General features: G+C 41.8%; 5 protein-coding genes across 5 annotated transcripts; 3 read left to right on the top strand and 2 right to left on the bottom strand.

Moving 5' to 3' along the window:
* The first annotated feature begins 273 nt into the window (after positions 1–273).
* LOC104418817 (probable NAD(P)H dehydrogenase (quinone) FQR1-like 2) lies at positions 274–3662 on the top strand. The gene is made up of 2 exons (XM_010030267.3): positions 274–1313; positions 3094–3662. The coding sequence occupies exons 1-2, from the start codon at positions 760–762 to the stop codon at positions 3323–3325; spliced, it is 786 nt and encodes a 261-aa protein (XP_010028569.1). The 5' UTR covers positions 274–759; the 3' UTR covers positions 3326–3662.
* Positions 3663–4382: 720 nt separating this feature from the next.
* On the bottom strand, positions 4383–8474 carry LOC104418816 (NEDD8-conjugating enzyme Ubc12). Its single transcript, XM_010030266.3, has 6 exons — positions 8316–8474; positions 7278–7404; positions 6502–6610; positions 5123–5201; positions 4928–5044; positions 4383–4849 (listed from the first exon to the last, which is right to left on the bottom strand). The coding sequence occupies exons 2-6, from the start codon at positions 7384–7386 to the stop codon at positions 4712–4714; spliced, it is 552 nt and encodes a 183-aa protein (XP_010028568.1). The 5' UTR covers positions 7387–7404; positions 8316–8474; the 3' UTR covers positions 4383–4711.
* Positions 8475–9875: 1401 nt separating this feature from the next.
* On the bottom strand, positions 9876–10539 carry LOC104418815 (putative lipid-transfer protein DIR1). The gene has a single exon (XM_010030265.3). It carries the CDS (start codon positions 10465–10467, stop codon positions 10153–10155), a length of 315 nt encoding a protein of 104 aa, XP_010028567.1. The 5' UTR covers positions 10468–10539; the 3' UTR covers positions 9876–10152.
* Positions 10540–16694: 6155 nt separating this feature from the next.
* On the top strand, positions 16695–18184 carry LOC104418813 (UPF0496 protein At4g34320-like). Its single transcript, XM_010030264.3, has one exon. It carries the CDS (start codon positions 16888–16890, stop codon positions 17983–17985), a length of 1098 nt encoding a protein of 365 aa, XP_010028566.2. The 5' UTR covers positions 16695–16887; the 3' UTR covers positions 17986–18184.
* Positions 18185–19726: 1542 nt separating this feature from the next.
* LOC104443815 (protein DJ-1 homolog D) lies at positions 19727–26299 on the top strand (the record flags this gene model as incomplete). The annotated part of the gene is made up of 6 exons (XM_039302487.1): positions 19727–19801; positions 22493–22933; positions 23995–24358; positions 24824–24999; positions 25999–26160; positions 26285–26299. Coding segments are annotated over 5 exons (1197 nt in total), but the record flags the coding sequence as incomplete, so codon positions are not given.
* Positions 26300–26492: the final 193 nt, after the last annotated feature.

Raw genomic sequence — 26492 nt, 5'->3', positions numbered from 1 at the left:
GAAGCAATTGTCTCTCGATCTTTCGAATATTAATAGAGATCAAACTATGAAAATATATAAATTTGACAATCCTCTATTCGAAACTCAACATCATAAATCGACTTTTTTTTTTTTTTTTTTTGTGTCTCGATAATGAATATATATACCTTTTACTTGACCAAAAAAAGAAGAAGGAATATGTCCTAAATTGACTCTCGAAAAATATGTTGCCCGGGGACATCCTGTTTTTCTCTTTCTTGTAAAAGAAAGAGAGGACAATAATGTATGCTGGAAAAGGTCTCCAGTGGGGTGAAACCGTGTGATTTCACGGGACAACGCAATGACTCCCCCGTAGAAAAAGGTCAAATAGCAGCTTCTTTATGCAATTCTCCCGTAGATAAAGGAAGAGACAACGTGCGACCTTCTCTGCACAATCCACTCAGTCAGCAGATAAATTTTCCGACCCGGTCTCGTCCATCCTCTTCTTTATTTTATGCCAGAATGCCAGCAAATGGTGTTCGCCGAATTCCACACAGCTCACACCAGAGCTCATCTTCGAGGACAGAGATCGACTCCACCTGCTGATTCTTCCATTCTCCTCATTCTTTAATTCTCTGTCGTCTTCTTCGTCTTCCTGACTTTCAGTACTACCCAGTTGACAAATACTTGTTTCTTGAATCGACCATTTCACAGAGTGTAGCACCAGCATCATTCTCTTTCCAAGAATCCTACACCCGTCGAATTAGAACTAGAAATTTTGGAAATTGGGCTTGCAATTTAATGGGTAAAGGAGGCGGTTGTGTGCCAAGCAAGAAAAGATCAGCTGAGTCCCCCGATCAAGATCCTCCGAACCCAGATGGGGACGGTCCCGTTCCTGCCCAGGAACGAGCCCCAGCAGCAGCAGCAGCAGAAGTCACTGCCCCGGTCACAGAAAACCATGCGCAGACGATCAAGAAGCTGAGAATTTTCATCATCTTTTACTCAATGTACGGACACGTGGAGCTTATGGCGAGGAGGATCAAGAAGGGCGTGGATTCAATTGATGGGGTTGAGGGTGTTCTTTACCGGGTGCCAGAGACGCTGACGTCGGAGGTTCTGGAGCAGATGAGGGTCCCACAGAGAGATGTGGAAGTGCCCGTTATATCCGCGGAGCAATTGGTGGAAGCCGATGGGTTGTTGTTCGGGTTTCCGACCAGGTTTGGGAGCATGGCCTCGCAGATGAAGGCCTTCTTCGATTCGACCGGCGGGTTGTGGCACGAGCAGAGGCTCGCCGGAGTGCCTGCCGGGTTCTTTGTGAGCACCGGCACTCAGGGCGGAGGGCAAGAAACCACTGCGTAAGATTTCTGTTTCGTTGGTTTTCCTTACTGCGAAAATCTGTAGCTTTTGCTAATAGTCGAATTTAGTGGCTGCATGGGAAGACTAACTTGAGCTGGCTGATTTCGTATCTTCTTGCTTGGAGTTAATTCTCGGATTTGTTGGTTTGCTTGGTGCTCTGATGCTTATCATCTTGGTATGGCTTGTTTTGAATGTGTTTAGATGGGTTGGGTAGAATCCTTGAGCGTAGAATCAACTGGATGAACGATGAAATCACAGTGCTTGAAGAGAATCCAGAGATTACATCTTCCAATGGTTAAATTTACTGCTTTAACTTGTGCTCAGTTGATCATGTTTGTGTAGGATAAAATTCTGATTTAGAAGAGACTTTGCGACTAAACATTTATGTATCTCCAAAGGTCATTGATCAACACAAATCCAGAGTTATGAAGTAATCTCCAGATTATAGAATCCATCGCAAATACAGGATCCTTCTTATGCTAATAGATGACTCAACTGCATTCTGAGGATGTTTCGATTAAATGAGTGTTTACCAAAGTTAATTGTATGGCACAATAGTTATGGTGAGGTCTAGACAGCGGAATGAAGCATCTCCAAAAACATGCATAACTAGAATTGACTTTGTGATACATGCTTACATTTTTCCTTAACAACTTTCTAAAATTTTCTGCTCTTGAGCATCGGTAAGTTTATTGCGTCAGTTCAGTTGCCTCATGTAATAGTCTAATGAAGACTAATTGGGTTGCTTGGGAAGCTAATGAAAAGTCTGATGTGGATACAATATCTGTAGTGTGGGCAATGGGTTTGAATACGTTGATACTGGGAAAAGGAAGGTGGTTTCACTCATTGGAGTTCTGTATGATGTAACCTCCAAGTAGATTGCTTAGAGGTTTTCTTTATTGTTTAGGTAATGATAACAGAAAGATGTTCAACAGGTCGAGAGGCTGGGAACTATTATTGATGATTCTGTTTTTTTTCCCTCTTTAAGCATATATAGTCCTCAGTAACTCTATCATCTAGAATCACATATCCTTATGTTGAGTTCACACAATTAGTTCTGATATACCGGAGAGTCTACTTATGTGTACTTTGCTAAGTTGATTGAGTCTCTATCAGCAAGAGATTCTAACATCGAATCTATGGGAATCTATAATTTTTGGAAGAGGTTTTACGGTGATTCTTAGTTTAGGAAAGACGGTAGCCTTGATTTGGCATTTGTCATGTCAGGCATTCTCATTCTCACTTTTTAGACTAGAAAACCGAGAAAAAGCCGAGTTCCATACTGTTTGGGCTTCTTTCAAATTTTACCTTAGCAGCATTTGACCTTGCAAATCCAAATGGATCCTAAGTTCCAGCCTTCCAAACCTGGTGCATAGATCAACTGATCCATACTCTCCTTAAATCTAGATGCAACTCAAAGAAGCAGTTGCATCAGGAACAATACAGAAGATGAAACGTAGAAGAACTATTCAACTTTTACTTTCAGGTATATGTAGAATTACTTCCAATTCTTGCCTGATATGAGTTATAGATTAAATCTACAATGGCTTTCATGTTTTATCAACATTTAATTTGATAGCTAGACTGCATTGCAAACCAGAGTTGTATGAGTTTTTGTTCATCTGTCCCAGAAACACTCATCGAATAAACGATGAAATTATATTATGAGCTAACTTTGAAAGTACTTTCTCGCCATGGCGTTTCTTCAGAAGAGTCCGACGGGAAGAGTCTTAAATTTCAATTTCCATAGAGCTAATGATGCCGGTACATGCCTCGCAGATGGACAGCAATTACTCAATTAGTGCACCACGGAATGCTTTATGTGCCAATTGGGTACACTTTCGGGGCTGGAATGTTTAAGATGGATTCCATAAGAGGAGGTTCTCCGTATGGTGCTGGAGTATTTTCTGGTGATGGCACGCGGGAACCGAGCACGACTGAACTGGCTCTTGCCGAGCACCAAGGCAAGTACATGGCCTCAATTGTCAAGAGATTCGCCATACCCTACTAGTACATATGGAGTATATCATTCAAAGCACCTTCGTAACATTGGATTCTCTGGTGCGATGCGTATGTCTTTTGCTTGAGGATCAGAAATGCATTATTTGATTCTTGTTAGATCACCTATTCCACTCATCTAGGTATTGAAGTCTGTTTGATATGGTCCCTCCGTAGCTCAGTCGAAATTTTTGTGTTTAAGTTTATTGTGAACGGTTGAGTTAAAAAGCTATTCAGTACAGTTTCCAATTGATATATGCAAAGGTATTCAGTACAGTTTCCAATGGATATATGTTTTCTTTTTGTCAATGGATCATGCAGCTCGATATATGCAAAGGTATTCAGTACAATTTCCAATGGATATATGCTTTCTTTTTGTCAATGGATCATGCAGCTCTCTCTCTCTCTCTCTCTCTCTCTCTCTCTCTTTCTCTCTCTCTCTCCATCCATACGCGCCCTCATCTGCATTTTCAGTCGTTTCTTCTGAAGCCGGTGTGAAATGTCTTTTTGTGGGGTGGATACCTATTGAAAACTTCTATCTCAATAAGAAACGACGGACGTTCTCACCTCCGCAATAATAGCATTATAGATGTAGAGGAATCCTGGAATGCCTAAAAGGGCTGAGTCAATGGCACCTTTAATCAAATAATTGATCGAAGAGAGATAATTAAAGAAGAAACATAATGAAAGATCTGCATTGGCGTAGGTGATGATCGAGTGTAGCTGACCTTCGGGTAATCAATGAAATTAAACACTTCACGCGAGACAGGTCAGGAACTGCCTGGACTAGTCATACAAACGGGGAACCGGACAGATGCCTCAGAATTGCAACATTGTACTTTTGACAGGCCATTCATCAATGGTTTTGACAGATATTTGGAAGGAAGCACTGGGCCAAGGCCAGACCCGGCGTTGCCAAGCCATATGCTTCAATTTCTCAATTACAACACTGCCCCGTCGTGATTTTAAGATCTCTAGCAAATTTGACGTATAAGCGTGGAAAAACCAACCAATTAAGAGGCGGAGGTCCTGGAAAATGTGCAGTATATGAATTCTGAAAAAACTAAAACTGTCCAAGCTCCTGCACCTGCTATGTAGCACAAATTTGAGGTGCAGCAAAACATTAGCTGCCCAAACTGGCTTGATAATGCACATATTTGTTCAACCAAAGAGAAGACCTTAGTCTCCCCCCAAGATTCACATCAAGAAAAAGGAAAGGACACAAATGCAGAGAACAAAGGAAAAGATGAATTCGAACACACCTTCATGGGGCCTTCCTTCATCCTTGCAATTCATGTTCAGAAAATACAACTTGACAATGGAAGCATTACATCAAGATAACAGCTTGGACCCTCAAGCCTCAGCAATGAATTTGATGATAGGCAGACATAGACAACGGCTACATACATCGGGGGAAGAAGGTGTTCCCTACATACCCACCAGCCATTGCCCGTCTCACATTAGACTCAAACATCCTCGGATTGTCCCTCAATACAGCAGCTGCATCATGATTGAGTGGATCTTCATAGTTGGGTTGCTGCATGGGAGCAATGGATTGTTGAGGAAATGATTACCATTTAAAAAATAAAGAGTCATTGAGAATAAATCCAAATACCGTGAAAAGATGGAATAACCCATAGATTATGGTGTTGATGTTCAAGACAGGTTTCCAATCTTCTCTTAGAATATTGAGGCAAACATTTCCTTCCAAATCAATATTGGGATGGTAAACCTGCATGAGCAAAGCCATATCAATACTTGAGAAAATCAAGTAAAAGACCATCATATTTATAGGTGAGGGCTAACTTACCTTAGTTTTACACTTGACTTTTGGTGCCTCATGAGGGTAGATGGAAGACACTTGAAAAGTAAAAACAAATGTACCACCACTGCCACAAAATGTTCCTCGTTAATAATTCGTTCACATTGGTACAACTGAGGATAATGAACAAATTGAGCACTGAGGGAAAAAATATACCATTATCATCTCATTCCAGAACATGTTCAGTTGCAATACTGATTTCCCCCAGAAAGTTCTAGCTTCTAAAGTCCGTAGACAAATAAGATGAGAAAATGTTCTATTCCAATTTTTTCTCATTCTAGAGCACCCATCCATAATTAGGTGTGTGCAAAAGAACCAGAAATCGCCCAGACCGCCCGGAACAGGAACGGACCAGACCGGAACCAGCGGTTCCCATGAGAGCAGGGCCGGTTCCCGATTCCAATTTAATGAAATAGGTGAGTACCGGTCCAGTTCCCAATGCTAGGCATGGAACCGCCCACCCACCCATCGAACCAGTATATATATTTTAAAGAAAAAAGAAAAATTCTATCTCAATTACTTAATTATTTTGTAGTTTTTGACCAAAAATATGTATATTTGTAGTTATTGGACATTATTGACTAATTTTGTCTCTTGGATGTGTAATAGGATTAACCCCCCTACTTGTTTTTTTCAATTCTAGTAATTTATTTATTTGTTTTCTCAACCAAAACAAAATAAACAAATGTAGAGAAAGGAGGAAACCGATTGGAGATGTCTATAAATGTTGCATCGCTTTGTTGTCATAATATGAAAATAAGAGCCACCGGCTCGTTTAAGAGTATAATTAGGTCTCCCTTAACCATTTCCATAATTAAATTAGGTCAACGTTGAAAAATGATGGATCAAGCGATTAATGTTTTAGGAGTCTAATTCTCCACATGTTTCTAGTGTCAAGAAACCATAAGAGGCCACACCATGACCTTAGAAGAAATTAAGTTTTTAGCTAACGAGTATCGTTTATTCGTTTCACCCTATAGTTTTCAATCTTTAATCAAAATCAATGGCTCACAATTCTACCCAAATAAAAGGCCAAACTAGCTTTGGTGCTCTAAATAGAAAATAGGTTCATCATGATATTAATCAATGAATGCAATTTTAATAGGGATTGAAGACCAGTTCCATGGATCCACCTGGGAGCCGAACCGGCACAGTTCGATTCCTGAGTGGATTCATGGAACCAACGGGCGAGTCTTGGTTCCCATTTTTTAGAACCGGTCCTTCATGAAAGGTTCTCGGTTCTAAGATAAAAGCTGCCCACCTGGACCATGCTCACCCATATCCATAATCCTATATGATAACAGTTTAAAGTCCATCATACAAGCCATTAGGAAGAGATTTTAAAGAGGCCATAGAAAAAGACTTACCAGTAATATCCTTCGTCTGGACGTATGGTCACCTCAAAGTTCATCAAATCATCCTTACCATTGGGAAAGGATATGGTACAAGTTTTTGGTAAGTTAAGCTCACTAATATCTGCAAAAACGAAATCCCAAAATTAGCTTAACACATGAATATTTGCAGCTAAATATGGCACCCAAGATCCAAAGTAACCACTAATATCGTTCCTCGCACACCAAACAATTAGCCAATATGATCCAAAGACAGTTAACCAAGCTCAAACTCAATAAAATTTTGGAATGCTTGACCAAAAAACAAAACTCTTGGAATGGAGTAAGAAACATTCAGAACCAGGTAAGGTTACAAGTATAAACTACTTATCATTCTCTCTCCGAAGAGAACCCACTTATTCCTTATACAAAACTGAAGATTTGCAAATCATGAGAGCAGTATATAATGGTTCTGTAACCCATTTCTAGCACGAGACAGCCATAACTTTGACGATACAAAGAAGATACATAATAAACATGCTCAAATCTGAATTAGGGAAAAGGGGCAAAAACAGAGTCCCCCATTATTTTCATGGTCAGAAATGTGGCTTGTGACATCAATAGATTCAATTATAGAAAAGTATAAGATGATAAGACAGTAGAAGACCCATCAGATCTTTACTCTAAGCCACGTATTCAAATGCAGGAAACAACTAATAGAGAAACAGTGGCTAGTGCTGGGGCCACTTTGACAGACCATAGTGTAGAAGCAAAGCTATATATGTTAAACCACAAGGAGGGGGAACAAGAACCTTTATGGAGACGTAGTTCGCCAGCAGTTTGCTTCTTGACAGGGGCCTTCCCGTTGGCATTTTCTGCAATCTCCTTTTGCTTTGCCTTCACTTTGAAAAGATTAATCATCTTTGGGAAGTATAAACCCTAGAGACATGAAGCAGGCTCAGTATCAGCTAGTTTTAATATTTGAAATACTATGAGACCGGATAGTTAAAAATGGTCTCAGCACTAAACAGCATATGCGAAGTATGAAAAAGCAGCATAGAAGTTTGAAGCATTGAGAGGAGACTAATTTCTCATCCATCGAAGCTTCTACATATTAATTTAACAGGGAATTCATCCATGTCTGAACACTGTCACCAATGAAACTCCGAGACCTCCATGCCGAAGAGCTTGACCTCCTCAGCCTAGTTGGCCGCTTCCGTTCAGAGAAATCGAGGAAAAAAAAGGATCCACCCAGTTCACCAAGTCCTTAGCCAAACTAAGCACTTGAATTTTCATTCGAAACATAACCAGAAATATCCATCACAGACAACACAGCCTCTGCAGTATAATCAAGCAAAACGAGCAGATAACCTCATTGACCATCACCCTGAGGTTCTACAAAATCAGGTGCTCGGAATCATCACCAGGCAGCAGTTTTTACAACAGGAAACACTCATTCGAGCTCAAACCTAGTCATTCACACAAATTCAATAACATCCAAACGCCAGCAATCGGCGCAGTCGATCAACTCAACACCACAACGCATCCGATTGAGCCTATTAACGAAAGCCCTAGACCAATCGGCAAGCTAAAGAAGGCGACGACGATCGAACTAACTCCGAGCTAATCAGCTCAGGCCTCGATCCCCGACCGCCCAAAAACCCAATCGAGCCGCGAAAAAACAGCAGCGACCAACGCCCGGGACCACAGGCGACCGGCCTCGAGCCGATTCGATGAAGGAAGGCGTAATCGTACGGACGCCGCCGATTCAGAAAATCGATTCAGCAAATCGAATTGAGCACGAAATCGCGACGCGAAAAGGGAGCAGATCCGGGGTGCGCCGAGCTTACCTTCTCGAGCACGAGAACAGGCGCGCTTCCGGTGCTTTTTCGCAGGCAGAGACGACGGGACGGAAGATGAAGACGATTTCGCAAGAGATTCAAGCTTTCTCTCTCTCTCTCTCTCTCTATATTTTCTCTTTCTCTCTCTTTATAGGTACGACGGAAATGCGCAGTGAAATGCGTTGTTTTTGCTTTTCGCTCTTCCTCGCGTCAATTGTCGTCATCCACCGCACGGCGAATTTTTCGGGCTTATCACATTTCTCTCGCTTTCGACACCGGCGATGAGGGGTCTCAATCGCCTGCTTTTGCCTGGTGTCGCCTTCCGCCGGGGGCCGCCAATGGGAGCCCGCCACGTCCTCGGCAGGGCCATTTTGGTCCATACCTGCCGGAAATGGATATATGGATTAATAATGCCTCTGGCGTTTTCCTTTTAGGGCAATAATTGCGGTGTGGGACAGGGAGGAGAAAACCTTAAATTGTTTTGAAGTTTTTGAAAAGAGCCATGATCAAACCAAGGTGCGAGGGATTCACCAGATTTGTGCGACGGTGATCTTAATCATTTTTTCCTTGAGTTAATGATGACGAAAAATTCCATTTGCTATGTCAACAGGCGTGAAAATCAGTGGAATTACTTTCGTAAAAGTTAAAATGTCGACAATTACTTTTAAGTTACTTTTTTGAAGATTGAATCTCACTTCTTTTTTTTTATTGGGAATCAAATGATAATTACGAATAATTAGTTCCCAAGTGGGCCATTTCCGGGATGAGCCAATTGAACTGGCCCACTTGATCTTGGAATCGATCTGATTCCCGATTGGGCCAATGGAATCGATGGTGTAGCAAAAAAAACGTACTAATTAAATAGAAAAAAAATAAAATAAAATAAATCGGACACTGCGATTAAAGCATAAATTCAAACATCAATCATCCCACACTAATAACTCTATGGAATTAACTCAAGAACAATCTAGTCACACCAACATCCCCAAAGCATGAACTCAAATCATTTCCGCACTCACAACACACCAGACAAACAACGGATTCATCGAAACGAGGTCGTGGACCCATCAGATCATGAGATCCAAATCGCAAACAGCTGTAGAGTTTGCAGGACAGGAGCTCGGAAACTCCTGACCTCTAACTAAAATTGGCCAAAAACATAGCAAGAGAGGGAGGCATTGAGCGTGAGGGACGTGAGCAATTCAGGCAAGAGGGCGGCATTTGAGAGTCAAGCAAGAGAGTGACTAAGGCATGAGCATGAGTGAGTGCAAGAGACGTGAAGAATGTGATTAGGACTTGTGAAGGGATAGGGCGAGCTTGAGTTATGCTTACTCAATCATTATGTGCTTTTACCTTAATCTGAATATGAATTTTCGTAGATTTAGTTAAATATAAAAATATTTTAGTAATATAAGGCAAGTCGGATAAGTGCTGGACATGGGTCGGCCGACCCGACCATTTGACAGTCTAGTCATTGGTTACGTCAGGCGTGACTCGGACAGGTCCATTGAAGAGGGCGTAATAGCCAAACAACATGCATCATGGTCGAGCTGGGCGGCTAGTGCTGTGTTTTGACGAAACCAAAGAACACATGTTTCAATTCCAAAACGAAGTCTACCCAAACAGATCTCTTGACTTGACATCCTTACACGACGTGGAAACAACGGTAATGGTTGGAAAAAAGAAGCAACTGAAACTAACAACGTTACGTCAGTCCAATACATAGCAAAAGCCACACAGACATCACATACGATACGAAACGGCAAGTACGCAAAATGCTAGGCCTGCGCTTTTATTTCAAGGCCCCACCCAATGCATCAACACGGATGCGGGACCCCGTCGGTCCTCAGCAGTGGAAGGAGGGGACGAGGTTGCACTTGACGGGGAGCTGCGCCGCCAAGTCGGGGTTGATTTGGTAGGTCTGCAGCAAGGTCCTGGCGTACTTAAAGAAGCAGAGGCAGTTGAGGTCGGCGTTGGTCAGAGCGGAGCAGCACCCCCGGGTCGGCTCGGTCGGGTTCGAGCCGCTCACGGATGGCTTGCACGCCTCAAAGCCCTCTTTGGACATGCCGCACATGGACGAGTTTCCAGCCGCCACGGGGTGGCTGGCCACGGCAGCTAGCAGGACAAGAGCTACGACCACAAGCTTTGTGCAGGACTCCATGACGATTCTTCACTCTGTTATTACTCGCTCTATTGCTCCTGTGGGTGCTTAAGTGGGTGCTAATGAACGAGCTTCAGCTTCGTTTAAATAGAAAATCGGCACGTGGGTTGGTGGGGTTTTGCATATATATTGTATATATCTAAATCAGGATGCCGAGACAGATGATTGACAGTGGTTTCCTTCACATGGCGACAAGAATGCGATTGGTTTGTGGCTGTCGATCGCTGAAGAATAGACGGATTCGCAAAAGTCTCGATGATCACAAGCTATTGCCAAAACTGGAGCCTCTCGTGACGTGGAGTCAGAGGATGATGAGCTATCGGTTTGAGCGTTTGATCCAAATCGAGGATCATCACGATGGGCCACGGGGGGTCACGGGCGGGCCTTGGTCGAGGATAAAGACACGGTTTATTTGTGTTGTCGTGGAATCGAGGGTAATGCTGTTGTTATTGTCTGAAGGGATCTCTTTAAGAAAGTGTTTCGTTCGCAGGGGTGGCATGTGAACCTCGTCCGGTTTACGCTTTGCTCTTCTAACTTTGCCATTTTTTAAATCGATGGATGGCAGCGTTCCCGTGGCGTTGCTGATCTACACAGTACTTCGAGCAAGAACCCAATGCATCAGTGAACTTATTTGGACTATTTTTTTCCTTTTTGTCATATAAATTGACGCGGAAGGTGTTTAATAAAATTGAAGAGTGTTGTTTAAAATATGGATCGCTTGTTTGAGGGCAAACTGTTGGCTGTCTGGGTTTCATTCTCTCTCTTGAAAGGAAGGCATGGAGGCCTCGCTCACCAGTGAATGTGCAGAAGTCTATAGGTTGGCCAGGTAGTGCTCCCAAGCCGCCAAAGCGCTTCTATAATTTAAGCTTATATTTTATTGATAGTTTAGATTTCGGCATTACCGGGTATACATAAATTATATCTCTTATAATTGAGGGTTGTATTAGAAATGTATAATGTGCTGCTTATAATGAAATCTTCTATTGGATGTAAAATTATTTTAAGGATAAATCCGGATAAATTTTATGTTTCAATTTCTCTTTCTCGCTTTTACTTTCTATTTCGTAGTGTTTGATGCGCAAGCCTAACACAAACTAGGAATAAGCAATTTCAAAATCAGCTCAAATTTCATTTAGAACACGAAACCTATCATATTAAAAAAGTGTTTTGTTCACAGGGTGTGGCATGTGAACCTCGTCCAGTTTGCACTTTGCTCCTCTAATTTTGCCATTTTCAAATTGATAGATGGGAGCGTTCCAATGGTGTTGCTGATCTATATAGTACTTCGAGCCAGAACCCAATGCATCAATGAACTTCTTTTGACTATTTTTTTCCTTTTGCCGTAGAGATATGAACGGAAGGCGTTTAATAAAATTGAGTTTGCATTGGAATATGGCTGGCTTGTTTGAGTGCCACCTATTGAGTGTGATTCATTCTCTTCATCAAGAGGAAGACATGGGGATCTCACTCCTCAATGAGTGAGCGAGGATCTAGGGTCTAGGGTCACGAGGGCAACGTCTCTAAGTAGCCAAAGGGCTTTTGTAGTTTGAGCCCATATTTTATTAATAGTTTGAGCTTTTACCCATGAATAATTAATAGGAATATAAAATATCTTTATCTTATAATTAAGGATTGGCCCTAGTTTAAGGTAAAATAAGATAAACCTTATATTTCGATTTCTTTTTCTAGCTTTTACTCTCTATTTCATTGTGTTTGAGTGCACAATCCTAACACAAACTAGGGTGAGTGATTTCAAAGTCATTCCATGTTCCATCTAGAATTTAAAATCTACCATATCAATCGATTTCATAATCTACTTAGGAATCGGCCAATTTCTTTTTTCTTGTTTCATTTTTTTCTTTCATTTTTTGCTAAGTAAAATGAAATTGAATGCAACAATAAAAATCACAATTTTCAATAGCAACAATTTATAAAAGATAAACATGTAAATAAAATAAACAATAAAACGTTCAAAGTATGTAACCGCGGTTCATTAGTTCCTAGTTCCCTATTCCCGATTATTCGATTCTCAATTCTTGTTTCAATTCTTATGCAAGATCCGGGAGCCAAACCATATAGTATTAGTTTCACTTTTTTTGGAACTAGGAATCGGACTCATTATCTCGCGAACTTAGTATCGGACCGGTTCTTATAACCGCTATCCTTATCCCTTTGATCCATCCTCTACCCTAGTGCAAACATGTATGTATTTATTGAGTGAAAGAATTTTTTTGCAAATTAATTTTATGGACCTTCAATGTGTTTGGTTTTTTGAAAATGATCAACTAGTTGAAAACCATTTATGTTCAAAGAAAATATATACATATATATATAAAGTTAGGAAAATGAATTCCCCAATTTGAAAAAGATAAAATATTTTCCTGAAAAATGATTTCTTGAAATGCATTTTTCTTTATCATGAAATTATATTCAAAACAAGCACACATTTAATTATTAGTTGTTTCACCATTCGACATATGCCACCCATAGGCAAGTGCTATTAAAGAAACACACGAAAGAGATTGGTCACTAGACGGGCACGGGCACTAGCTTAAAGGGATTGATCCATACCTACCCATCATTTCAAAAACATAAAAAAAAAAAATAATCATACAAAAAGAATTGATATGGACAAGCCTGAGTGGGCCTTTGCAGGCGAGCTCGAGCCCATAAATGAAACCGCCGGCCCATGCCGGCGCAATTTATGCCGAGCGAGGATTGATTTCTTAGGCAAGAGAGAGGAGGTTTGGAAAAGGAACAACCTCCCTAGTTTGTTTCCTTCAAAGATTGGAACTCAAGCCCCGGAAACAAACTTGATTCCTAAGTTGGAGATCTAGCGAAAGCGTGTCGTCCATTATCAGAAAATCGGCAACAAGGGCGGTCGCCTTTTGCTTCAACCGTCCCTGTAAAAGTCTCTGATTATGGTCATGGCCAGCTGGGGCCGGTGCCTTCCCTTTATCCACGTACCATTCAAGGGAATTTTAAGGCAATTGCTTTTCTAATTTTGAAAGCTTTTTGTAGAGAGATCACTCCTACTTACAATCTAAGATTACATCATGAAAATAAAATGAGATTGATACTTATACATTGTACTCACGAAATCTTAATGTCCACACAATCACACTTAAATAAGTAATATATGTATTTCAGACTTGTTCTTTTAAATTGTGTCGGTTATAGTTGTTAACTAATATTTATGATTGTTTCTTGAAAACTTTGCATAGCCAATTTAGAAAAGCAATTGCCTTAAAATATATGTCTCAAGAAAATAATAAGAATAATAATGCGTCTTTTTAAAGGTTATTTTAGAGGGTCTAGAAAAATCGACATAATTGCAAAGTTTTTTCTTGGGAAATTTAATATGTGCTCTTCTTTTTGGAGCATGATAACATGCCAAAGGGATTGACCTCGATGCCTTCAAAAAGCGCACGTGACCGTTTGCACATCTACAACCTGACGACTTTGACGTGGCGTGGAATGTTTTCTCTGTTTCCGTTGGGCGGTCACAGACTCCACCAATGACAGGCCGACGCGTGCTTGGATCCCGTCCCCGCGAAGTCCGTGAAGCTGCAAAACGACAGCTGCTCGCAGTCGTGGCTCCGCAAACGCCAAAAGGCGTTTCGAGCTACGAATGCAAAAACGACAGCGCTTCCCCACTCGCGTCCCTTCTCTCTCCGCGTTGGGCATTCGCCTGATCGCCTCCCGTACGAAAACACCCTTCGGGTGACAGGAAATTGCCGAACTGCCATTTTTCTCTCGCGTGCGACCACTTCCAAAATCTTGAACAGACTTTACGAACGACACCCTGTCCGGGAAACTTGTGAGAAAAACTCGTGGCCACGTCTCATTGGATAAGAAGAGACACCGCTAAAAGCTTCTAAGTTCTAATCAGAACGAGGAAAGAAGAGCACATCTTTCACGTGTTCCAATCGATATCTATGGATTTGCCGACGTGTCACTGCGACGTGACGCAGATATGTACAGTCTTTTTCAAGATTGATTCTTTTGGAATCTAGCCTCATGCCCAGTAGCTCGCGCACTAATTCAAAACAAGCTCAAATTTAAAAAGAGAAAATAACATAAATAGTTTCTAAACTTTAACTAAATATATAATATAGTCACTAGACCTTTAATTTATTTTTGGTAGTCCTCGAACTTTAGTCTAACATGCGATGTAGTTCCTAAACTTCTAATTTATTCAACGTTCTCCATAAATTTTTGGTACGTTTTCAATTTAGTCCATATATTATATGCAAATGTTCGGTATTATCCCTGAATTTAAATTAATGAAATGATGACATTGATTTTTCATATAAATCTAGGGATTAAATTGAAAACGTATAAAAAAAATCTAGATATTACATCAAAAAAATAAGAGTTCAGTAATTGCATTGAATATTGGACTAAAATTCAAAAATCACATTGAACAATTTAAAAATTCATGAACCATATTACATATTTGGCCAGAATTTCTAGACAATTCATGATGTTATCCAAACTTAGAAATGATGCATCAAGTTCCTAGTGGACTTTTAATGAGTCGTCAAAAATTTTATAATTGTAGTCAAGATAATGTGAGTGCTAGATCCAAGAATAGAAATGTATGTGATTTTATTTTTTAAGAGCTTGAGTTAAAGAACTCAAGTTGGATCTGATTAATTACTTAAGCTTTTGACTATGACATATCTTTTGCAAGTCCAGTTGAGTTAAGCCATAAAATAGGGTTTACAAAATCAAACTCAATTGAGTTCGATTGCAAAGTGTCAAGATGAGTTTGAAGCTTGCATAATCAAGCCGACTCAATTCTCGCAAGTAATTAAATAATAAAATAAGCTGAATAAGGAAGTAAATCGGATATCAAATTTTATGCAGTTTCGGTCGATAAGACCTACGTCAAAAGGATAAAGACTGTGCTTTTGTATGCAACTTTCGAATTTACCAAAACTAACCTCCGCGTTTTTGGTAGAGGCTACTTTTGGACTTACCCAAACTAATCTTCGTGTTTCTTCTATGCACTTTCAGATTTACCCGAATCGGCAACAACAATCCAACTATGGACTTTCCGAAATCGGAACTTCCTTTCGATTTCCAAATTCGGACATCCATGGATGAAGCTAAACATCCCAAATGGGAAATCTCTCGAGCGAATTAGGACTTTCATGCTCAAATTCATATCCTATCCTGGCAAATCTATAGTAGGTATTCAATCTCCACATGCAATTGCTAATTTGGCAAAATCGATAGCATGGAGAGGCAAATCTGGGGTCTTACATTGTTAACTTGGGTAGATGTGTGAAGGCATTAGCAAATTTGACTGCCTTTCTCCATTTGCCTTTTACTTTCTTGCTCAGCAAGTCACTGTCAAGGTCAAGAAGACCCTATAAAGAGGATGGCACTCACCTCCTCCATGCTTCACTTCAACCTCCTCCTCCTCCTTCAGGTTCTCTCCTCGGCCACACTGAGCAGCGAGTTGATCTGAAGTTCCGCAGCATTTCGGTAAAGGCCCTTCATTCTTTTTGTGGTAATATCATATCAAGTTCTCATCAATTTTGTAGTTGACACACTGTGAGTGCAGCGCTTGTGTATTCCATTGGCAATGAGAAATTTAGCCTATCGTAAGACATCATTTGTAAGTGCATGGCTAAATTTCACAGGTAAAAGTACATTCTTTAGATCCGGCCTTTTTCGATTATCACTCTAGCATAAAAGGATAGAGGCAGTTCATGAGTAATTTCTCATAGCCAACGATAATGGCCAGACAGTTGGAAAATTTATAAGGTAGGTTCCCGCGTAATTTCCATTGGGGTCAATTCGGCGGAAACCAAAAAAAAAAAAAAAGAAAGGAGAACAGTCGCTGGTCTTTGGGTTGGGAAAAAGGAGAAGAAAAGATCCGCGTGACAGGTCAAAAAGAAGACGGAGTCCTCCATTCTTGGAGCTGAAGCTTTGTAAACATCAGACGCCATACCTAATCCCGCTAAACTCAGACGTATAACCTCGTCTTTCATGTCCGCTAATTAGCGCGTTCCGAACCGTAAAACGCGAGAGCGGCGTAGCGAGATTTTTCTGGAGAGAGAAAGAGGGGCGAGGATTTGAGAGCGCAGAGAGCATTACATTGCTTCCCGCTTTTCCATGCCCTCCCACAATCCTCATTTATTCCATGCGTGCAAGCTATCGTCTTCATCATCATCCTCCTCCTCCACCCCCCTTCAATCCTAAATATCCTCTCTCTCTCTCTTTCTCTCTCTAACTTCAACCTCTCCACCACAAACCTCCTTTTGGCTCTTAACGATTTCAGTTCTCTTCAAGCTTCCTCCAGTTTATAATCAGACCTCTCTCTGTCTTTGCGTTTCACCCGCAACCCTTCTTTTTTTTCTGGCTGTTTATGACCAGGTCTGCTGATTCTCGCGGAAGCGCTTACTCATGGGGAACACTCACGCCAGGAACCCGGCGGACCCGCCCCACGCGGCGGAGCTGAGCGCCTACGAGGCGGCCTGCATGGCGGACGCCGACCTCCGTTCCTTCGACTCCAACCTCCGGACCCAGACCAGCCATGCCATCGAGGCGCTCGCTGCCGGCGTCGGGGTCCGAGCGCTGTCCTTCGACTCCCTCCGGGAGGTCACCGGGTGCCTCATGGAGATGAACCAGGAGGTGGTCCGGGTCATCCTGGACTGCAAGCAGGACATCTGGGGGACTCAGGAGCTGTTCGAGCTGGTGGAGGAATACTTCGAGAACAGCCTCCAGACCCTCGACTTCCTCTCCGCCCTGGATAAGTGCCTGAAGCACGCCCGCGACAGCCAGCTACTTATTCTGATCGCGCTGCAGCAGTTCGAGGGCGAGGACCGCCGGGCCGGAGGGGCCGACAGGTATGCCAGGACGCTGGAGGAGCTGAAGAACTTCAAGGCTGCTGGTGACCCGTTCACCAAGGAGTTCTTCCGCATCTTCCAGGCTGTCTACCGGAACCACGTCACCATGCTCGAGAAGCTGCAGCTCCGGAAGAGCAAGCTCGACAAGAAGCTCAGGTACCTCCATGCTTGGAGGAAGGTCTCGAGCATGATCTTCGCCGCGACTTTCGCCGTCATCCTGATCTGTTCTGTTGTTGCGGCCGCTGTGGCGCAACCACATGTCGCGGGGGCTCTCGCCGCGGCGGCCTCCATTCCTGTCTGCTCTGTGGGGAAGTGGATCGACTCCCTGCTGAAGAACTATGAGAACGCGGTGAAAGGGCAGAAGGAGACCATCCTCGCGATGCAGGTGGGGACGGGCTTGGTCATCAGCGACCTGGAGAACATCCGAGTTCTGGTCGACCGGCTGGAGATCGAAATCCAGTCGATGCTGCAGAATGCCGAGCTGGCGGTCGAGGAAGGCGAGGTGAAGATTGGGGTAGAGGAGATCAAGAAGAAGCTGAGCGCGTTCATGAAGAACATAGACCAGCTGGGGGTTCAGGCCGACAACTGCAGCCGCGACATCCGGCGGGCGAGGACCGTGGTGCTTCAGAGGATCATCAAGAGTCCCAACCAGTGAAGGCCAGGAGCGGCGCTTCTTGTACTTTTATTTCCGTCATGAGTTGGAGATTTTAAAGATTGATCAGGAGGACAAGCTCCAAGTGATTAAATTTATGCAAACAATCGACTAATTTGGTATTCATCCCGTTTCGATGTAGACTGCAGTAATGCCCTCCATTTGCAAGTACTTTCCTTCTTTATTAACTATTGTCATCGTGATTTAAGATCATGCTAATCAAAGGTCATTCGTTTTGCTCAAAATTCATAAATTTGAAAAAATAATGGCTTATAATTCTTGATAATAATTCATTTTAAAGTATTTTCATAAATAATAAAAAAATGATTTTTGTTTGTTCTTTACACACGCAATATTATCGTTTTCAAATCATATAGTTTTTGCTAAACAAATGCACTCTATGATAAGACATTCAATTTCAAATTTTTATCTGATTAAAAATTGTATGAGATTTGATATTTCGAAAATATTGAATTTATCTATCGAATTGAATGAAAACCCTGCCGTGTAATTCAAATTGAATGGGATTGAAAGAAACTTAATGAATCCAGTTGGCATGTAACTGGAGAAGCTATCTCGTACTTTGCTAGCAAATAGCAAGTGATCTCGCAAAAGAAAGTTCAACGATTTTTTTTTTTTTTTTAATTCAAGAGAATACCGCATGAAAGGCGGTCAAACCCTCCGGCGACGCTAGCGGGGAAAGAAAGTTCAACGATTCGTCACGATCAAACGCAGAAAGTTCTACACTAGTAATTTTCGAGGAACGTCCTCTCTAAGAAGAGCCAGGGGTCAAAGGAGGATGGTCGACCATGGAATTGATGGTTCGGATGGTGATGCCACCCGAGACTCGACGGCGACGGTCAAATTCAAGCTCAGAGCACGTGTGAGATCGCATCTGATTTCTCCCCGGGCTCTTGATGGCGTCAGCAGATCCTCTCTTAAAAACGCCTCCTCCTGGCGAGAAAATATTGGGTGGGTTTAACCCAACACGTAGGCGGTGGGTTAAACCACTCAGCGATCGACGCGTGGCTCCACGTAGGCGAGGATGTCAGGCATTTAAAATTTGCGCGCGCCGCTCGTGGGCCCACCACTCTGACGCTCTCTCTCCTCTGCTCTCCTCTGCGACATGTCCACTCGTCCTCTCTCTCTTCTCTCTTTCTCTCTTTCCCCGTTCTCCGTTCCGTTTTGCGAGAGAACAAAATCGCAGGGCTTCTCTCCGAATGCTCTTCCCCTCCTCTGCTCTCTCTCCTCCGCTGGTTGCCTGCGACGCCGACGCCCTTTCCACCTCCGCCGACGCCTCTGCTCTCTCTCCTCTGCTGGTTGCCCGCGACGCCGACGCCGAGGCTCTCTCCTCCGCTGGTTGCCCGCGACGCCGACGCCGACGCCGACGCCCTTTCCACCTCCGCTGACGCGTCTGCTCTCCTCCGCTGGTTGCCCACGACGCCGATGCCCCTCCGCCGGTGGCCTCCGTCGCCCCCAACTCCGATGCGGACGCCGACGCCGACGCCGAAGCCGACGCTCCGCCCCTCCACCTCCACCTCCGCCCCTGACGCCGTCGCCGACGCCCTTTCGCCTCCCTCTCGCGACCTCTGCTCCTCTCTCTCCCTCTTTCCTCTGCGGAGCGCCCTTGCTGGCTAACCCCGACGCCGACGAACCCTTGATCGCGTTTTGGCCTCCCTCTCCGCGAACGAAGGTTGCTCTCTCTCTCTTTCCTCCACGAATCGCCCCCTGCTCCTGAACGCGGACGCCGTCGCCTCCCGCCGTCGCCTTCCCAAGCCCCACCGTAGGCACCCCATTGGCGACTCCCGTACGTCCGGAGGTTCGTTTTTTCTTTTTCTTTTGGATTCCACTCAGTAGAATTCATGTTAAGGTTTATAGTCGGATAACGATGGAGCACATTTGCATTAGGATTCCACTCAGTAGAATTCAGAGGAAGATTCAGAAGGAAGCAGTAGACCTTGTTTTTATTCAATAAGCAAATCTGTTGGTTTTCTGGACAAAGAACTTGCTGCTAGTGGGTTTACTAGAAAAGAGCAAGATGATATGGACAAGGTATAGTGATTCACGATGATTTGCAAATCGTTAACATTGTGTTGTCCAACTGCTTAATTTGGTGTTAGACCTAGTGGCTGACCATAATTGATTATTCTGGTTCATGCTTGGACCACTTAGGAGTGTGCCTATTTAGTCTTATTCCTTCCATGGATTTTACTCTTTGTCATTCTTGGCTTCTGTCAGCTCCTTTTCTCATGATCATCTTCATTCTCTTGCATCTGAAAGCCAAAATAATATCTGGCCAATTGCCTGCATTGTGGATCCTGGCTTTGCATGTTTGGTCCTTGATTGGAAGTGGAAGTGGAAGTACTTTGGTAGTATTTTAATTTTTGTTTTCTGTTTTCTTGGAAACGTGTGAATGAAAATGAAAATTCTCTAACGGGATGAAAAATGGGAGTATATGCTTGTATTCCATCAAAGCTGTAAAATAGAATTTTTCTTTTTTCCTTCCAAAGATCTGTGCTTTTGTTAGAATGAATAAATACTGGATACACCAAAATGTCATTTTTAGCTTTGAACTCTTTTTTCATTCATAACATGCTTTCCATTGTCGAAGTTGTAAAATAATTTCCAGTGTCTTTCCAAACATGTTTTTGAAGCTGCCGCATTCTGAAATGTAAATGAAAACAGCATATACAAATTTTCTGGAACCAATTACATGTTGCCCTGGAGAATTTTGTGCAACTAGTTGACACATTAATCGAAAGTTCATCCCTAGCGTGTCATTGATTGAGTATTGTAAGTGTGCATTGTCCATGATGCGATATTAACCTTCTCTTATTGGATTCCTTTGATATAGTTCGTCGAAGAAGAAAAGGACCAGGATATATGTTATGATGATGAAGAAGATAGTGCTGGAAGGGATGAAACAATCATGAGTGATGTTGACTCTTTGCAGAAGACCTGCAGAAGTGCTATTTCGCCTATTTGAGAAGTACATGGCCTCTGATTGAGTTGAAAAAAATATACATACTCTGATCATTTTCTAAATGGTCCAAAGTACAATGGGCGTTTTGAAATTTCACTTTCTTAGCGATGCCTGCGTTACATGACATGACTGCCAACCCCGATGGGAATAAAACCTTACTCCTAGTTTTGTTGATTTTCCGCTTGATATTAGCAGACTTTAATGAGACCTGTTATTGTTGAATGATTGATTGAATTCATGTGCCATGTCAAACTTCGCTTCTCTCTCCTTGGTAGTTATTGTCAACTACATCATATTGAATGTGCTAGATGAGTCCCAGGTACACTAGGTGACAGTGAGAATCTGCTGTTTGAGCATCTACATGTGATCTCATCTCAAGTTCTTGAGAAAGAAAGGAAATTCATAAAGCATTTATGATTGTTCTACATCAATGTGAATATTGCAGAGGTGGATGAATTAAATTAGAAATGCTGAGCATGATCTACATCGAGTTGAAAAGGCTATTACTTGAAGAGCATGTATGTCATTGTATCATAGTCATTAAACTAATGTCCAAAAAGAGTACGTGATAAGTAAGCACTGGTATAAATAGAAAAATATTTCAAGCTACCCATTAAGTTCACATTAAATATTAAAATTAGATGAAGTACAAAAAGAAAATAGAAAGACCTAACTGAACTAGAAGACAGTCATGTCAATAGCATGATTTAGAACAAGTCTCTTCATGTTCTCACATGAAATTCAAAGCATTCAAAAAGTGTCCTCTTCATATTTTTGGGTTAAAAAAAAAAAAAGAGAACACTCTTTGCCCTTACAGCATATGTCAACATCTCACAGTCATACTTGTCTTCTTATCATTGGCCTTATACATCTCAGTGTCCATAACTAACTCTCATTGACTAGGAAAATCGTCTAGATACCCGTTCTGCTTCAAGCATTTTGTTAAGTCATTACCTGTATTTTAGTTTCAGCAATCCAAGTCCTTGGACTTCTGTTATCCGTGGAATAATCTACTATCCAATTGCTGTGAGAACCTGTAATGTATCTATTTCTGTGTGGTAGCCTAGGAATTCAAAGGGATGTTGTATGATTTTCTATTTTCACAAACGCATTCAGTATGGGGACATATCATTGTTACAAAAGATGCGGCGCTTGTTTTGGAAGTAATGTGGATTGCAAGGAGATTATGGACATTTTTATTTTTCTTACACACAAGAAAAAATCAATGATGTATTTAAAATATCTTCTCAGTTTACTGAGAACTTTTTAATAATTTCAACATCTATCTATACTAACAATATCAAAATACTCATGTAATTCTTTTCTCATGTGTATATAGAAGAAACCATACTACAACATTTGATAATTTACATATCAGACTTTCAGCCTCATAGATTTCTTTTATTGCTTACATATATCATCTTTAATCTCCATTGAGCTCTTAAAGAGCTGGGACATTGGTTTGTCTTTTCTCAATCTGTAGGCGTTAATTACTCCTTTTTGAGCTTTACCTTCTACGCTGTGCAGATTTATTCCGAGTCTCGGGGGCACAATTTTACATTAAATGCCACATTTGCTGAAATCGAATTCAGTGACTATGATGGCCTAGTCATGCCAGGAGGACGAGCTCCGGAGTATCTTGCGATGGATCAATCTGTTGTAGACTTCGTCAGCAAATTTTCTCATGCTGGAAAGCCGATTACCACTATTTGTCATAGCCAATTGATTTTGGCTGCTACAAATATTGTTAAAGGTTGCAAGTGCACAGCATATCCTACTGTGGGACCTGTACTGATTGCTGCAGGTGCTCACTGGGTTGAACCTGAGAGCCTGTCACACTGTATTACTGATGGCAATCTTGTGACTGGGGTTGCATACCCTGGACATCCTGAGTTCATCCAGTCTTTTGTGAAGGCTTTGGGCAGCAGCATTACTGGGTCGGAAAAACGGATCTTATTTTTATGTGGGGTATGTGTTGAGAATTTACTGAACATTTGGGCAGTAATGGCGTATATGACTTGTGTTCCTGCTTCTATTTCTTTTCAACTGACTAGTAATCCATCTTTTCTATTTACTTGAGCTTTTTGGAGCTGGTTCTCTGCTATGGATCACTGGATACTTCCGAACCTCTCTATATCGGTATTGGAATGTGCTCCAAGAGTATTGTCTGAAAATGTTTTCAAATAAATTACTCAATTTTTTTTTTTTCATTTTCCGGTGCATTTTGTTTGGCTGTCAATTAAAGCTTCTAGTTTCTCAAGAGAGTGAGTTATGGACGGCAAAAGTGCAGAGTGATGTCATTTTGGATTGTAACACATTTTATTGAGCTTATACAGGTTAATTACATAATTGGGATGATTAGTTGAATTTACTTGTGTCCTTGTCTGAACTGGTGGTACAGATGAGTCAGCGGTATTTGAGTTATGGAAGTGAAGTATGGTAATTATGATATGTGAAAATATTATTCAAGAGAAATATTTCCTGAAAAGAATTGGTGCTAGCTTGCATTGGATTAGCTCTTTATATTAAAATAGCAGTTGAGCCACTCAGTTAAATCCGCATTTGGTTCCATCTAATTCATGGGTCAATTACCGCCATTCTGTTTTAAACAACATTACAGATCTCTGTTCTAGGTGAGTCTATGATTGTCAGGGTTAGTTGTCACAGGAGGAGTAGTCCTTCCAAGTGGCTGGTTACTCTTAAGCAATTCCAGGTGAAGACTGTCATGGACCCAATACTTATCCTTATCCTTGATGGATGGTTCATTTAACTTATTTTATTTTTCTGCTATTCAACTAATCAAATTCACTTTTCAATCAAAGAATGACTAAATAGGAAAAACGAGTTACATTGCTCATATTGTTGAATTTATACTTTATCTGAAAGGGAGCAAAAGACATTATGAGTAGTTGCGCTTGTGCATGAATTTGGGCGGTTTGTCACGAGCTCGCTTCTACTTAACATGTCACGAGGCCATACAGTTTAAGCGGAGTTTGATAAAACCTTTTGCCCATGGCTTGCTATTATAGGACTACATGGAAGATTATGAGGTATACGTACCTTTTCAGTCTCTTCAAGCTCTAGGGTGCCATGTTGATGCAGTCTGCCCCAAGAAGAAGAGTGGTGACACTTGCCCAACTGCAATTCATGATTTTGAAGGTGACCAGACTTACAACGAGAAACCTGGCCATGATTTTACTCTTACAGCTGACTTTGAGGGTTTGGATGCCTCAAGTTATGATGCCCTTGTCATCCCTGGAGGTCGTGCCCCAGAATATTTGGCCTTGGATGGGAAAGTGATTGCTCTAGTTAAGGATTTCATGGAGGCCAAGAAGCCAGTTGCCTCCATTTGCCATGGGCAGCAGATTTTGGCTGCTGCTGGTGTTCTCAAGGTTGTTTCTGGATAATGGATATTAATAATGGGACAAAACTGTTGATTAGCATGTTATCTGGTAGCAGTTGTAGGAGTTTCTGTATAAATTCATCGGTCTTTTGAGAATGCTCATAATGATCTTGAGGAACTTCTTGTGGTGGCGACTACTTTAACTGCGACTCTTGGCGTCTGTGATTGTGAACTTCTCCACATTTCAATCGAACACTAAGGTAGAATGTATCAGAAAAGTCACGGAGATAGGCACATGTCCCTTATCTGCTATTTAAGTTTAAATGTATAAGGCTTTTCAACAGATTGGTGTGGTATTAAAGTGTGATGAAATGAAATTAGAGCCAGTGGAATATGAGGCCCTGTTGAGTTTTAGCATTTGACATGAAAATTTTCTGAAGTTGAATGGCATTCTGTGTTATTGTATCTTGAGATCATCAGGGTATAACCGGTGTATTCATCGTGATTTGTTGCAGGGAAGAAATGTACAGCATATCCTGCTGTGAAGCTCGACATGGTACTAGCCGGCGCCACATGGTTAGAACCTGATCCAATCGATCGCTGCTTCACCGATGGAAACTTGGTCACAGGAGCGGCTTGGCCTGGTCACCCAGAGTTCATTTTTCAGTTAATGGCACTACTGGGTATAAAGGTAACCTTTAGCCGACGTTCGTGCTTGTACATGTATCAAATAAATAGCATGGAGTCTACTTCCGTGCTGGCTATAAGAAGGAAGAATGAGAGAGGTGTGTGTTCTGTGAATCACTTGGAACGGTACATGGCCGTGGATGTTGACAGAGTTTTGCCCTGGGAAGTTTTCTATTATATATGGTCGATTAGTGAATATCACACATTGATTAGTCAATCTCCGCTGATCTAGCATTTTCTATCGTTCATTCACTGCAGCCTTTTCTTGGTCTTACTAAGAGGTCATTCCCTGCATCAACAATATAATTGCCTCCTCATGTTATGTATTAGGAAAGGTAGCCTGAATTATCAAATCCGTGTGACTTGGCGATTCATTAGCGCTGTGGTTTAGTGTGCATTCTTGTTCGATTGATTCGTGGAGGACAACTGTCATACTGACTAGAGCTCGGTCGATGTACCTACTTCCTTGTTTTACAATGGGTGGGAACTCATGACATTGATTTCGTTTAAATATAACAACCTTCTTTGCTTACAAGGTCACATTTAGAACTGATATTAAACAAAGAAAGATTAACCATCGCACTAAACCTAAGTGGATATTCTCTGCATGAATGTTGGAGTTTTATCGGAGGTATTCGGCATTGTTTTCGTCATCATACTTTCCATCTTCCTTCACATTGGGTCGCCGATCGTCATGAGTTCTCAATGAAAGTGTGACAAGGGACAAAAGGAGTTTCCTTTTAGTTCGATTCTCTCTTTAGTCTTTGTTTGCGAAATGAAGGAAAGTGGATGGAATGAGAGTGGATGCGGAAAACAGAGGATACTGAAACTTGTTAATGCGAAGAAGATCGAGAGAAAACTTTGGACATTGACTGATTTTCTTTCCCTGTCCCTCACTTTTCCTCCTTTTCCTTTTTGAAGAGTTGTGCTGAGTGTTAAGGATATGTGAGCTTTGTGGACAAAACTTTGGCATGTACTGATATCCTGTATTTTTCTATTGCAGTCTGAGGAACGAATGAGGAAAGAGATGGAAAGATTTGATCATGAAAGAAGGAAGGAAGAAGAAAGGTTGATGCGTGAACAGCAGAGAGAGGAGGAGAGATTGCTACGTGAGCAAAGGCGAGAATCAGAGCGACAGGAGTAGTATTTGCAGAAAGAATCTAAGGTAAGTATTTGAGCTTGATATTGCATTTTCACTAGTTAGTTTCTTTTGCTTTATTTGATTGGTTAAGTAGCATCTCTTCTTTTCTCTTTTCTTTACCAACTTCTCTGGTTTTTTTGTTTGGAAGGCGGAGAAAAAGAGACAAAAAGAAGAGCTTCGTCGAGAAAAAGAAGAAGAGAGACGAAAAGCTGCAGTGGAGAAGGCCACTGCTCGCAGAATTGCCAAGGAATCCATGGAGCTTATGGAGGACGAACAGCTGGAGAGATTTGGAATTGGCCGCTGCAAGCAAGGGGTTGCCTTCAAGTCTTTAGAGATAAGGAATTGACCTTTGGCAC

The sequence above is a fragment of the Eucalyptus grandis genome, chromosome 9, assembly GCF_016545825.1.
Source record: "Eucalyptus grandis isolate ANBG69807.140 chromosome 9, ASM1654582v1, whole genome shotgun sequence".
In the NCBI taxonomy this organism is placed as follows: domain Eukaryota; kingdom Viridiplantae; phylum Streptophyta; class Magnoliopsida; order Myrtales; family Myrtaceae; genus Eucalyptus; species Eucalyptus grandis.
This window is presented reverse-complemented; position numbering and strand designations above follow the sequence as displayed.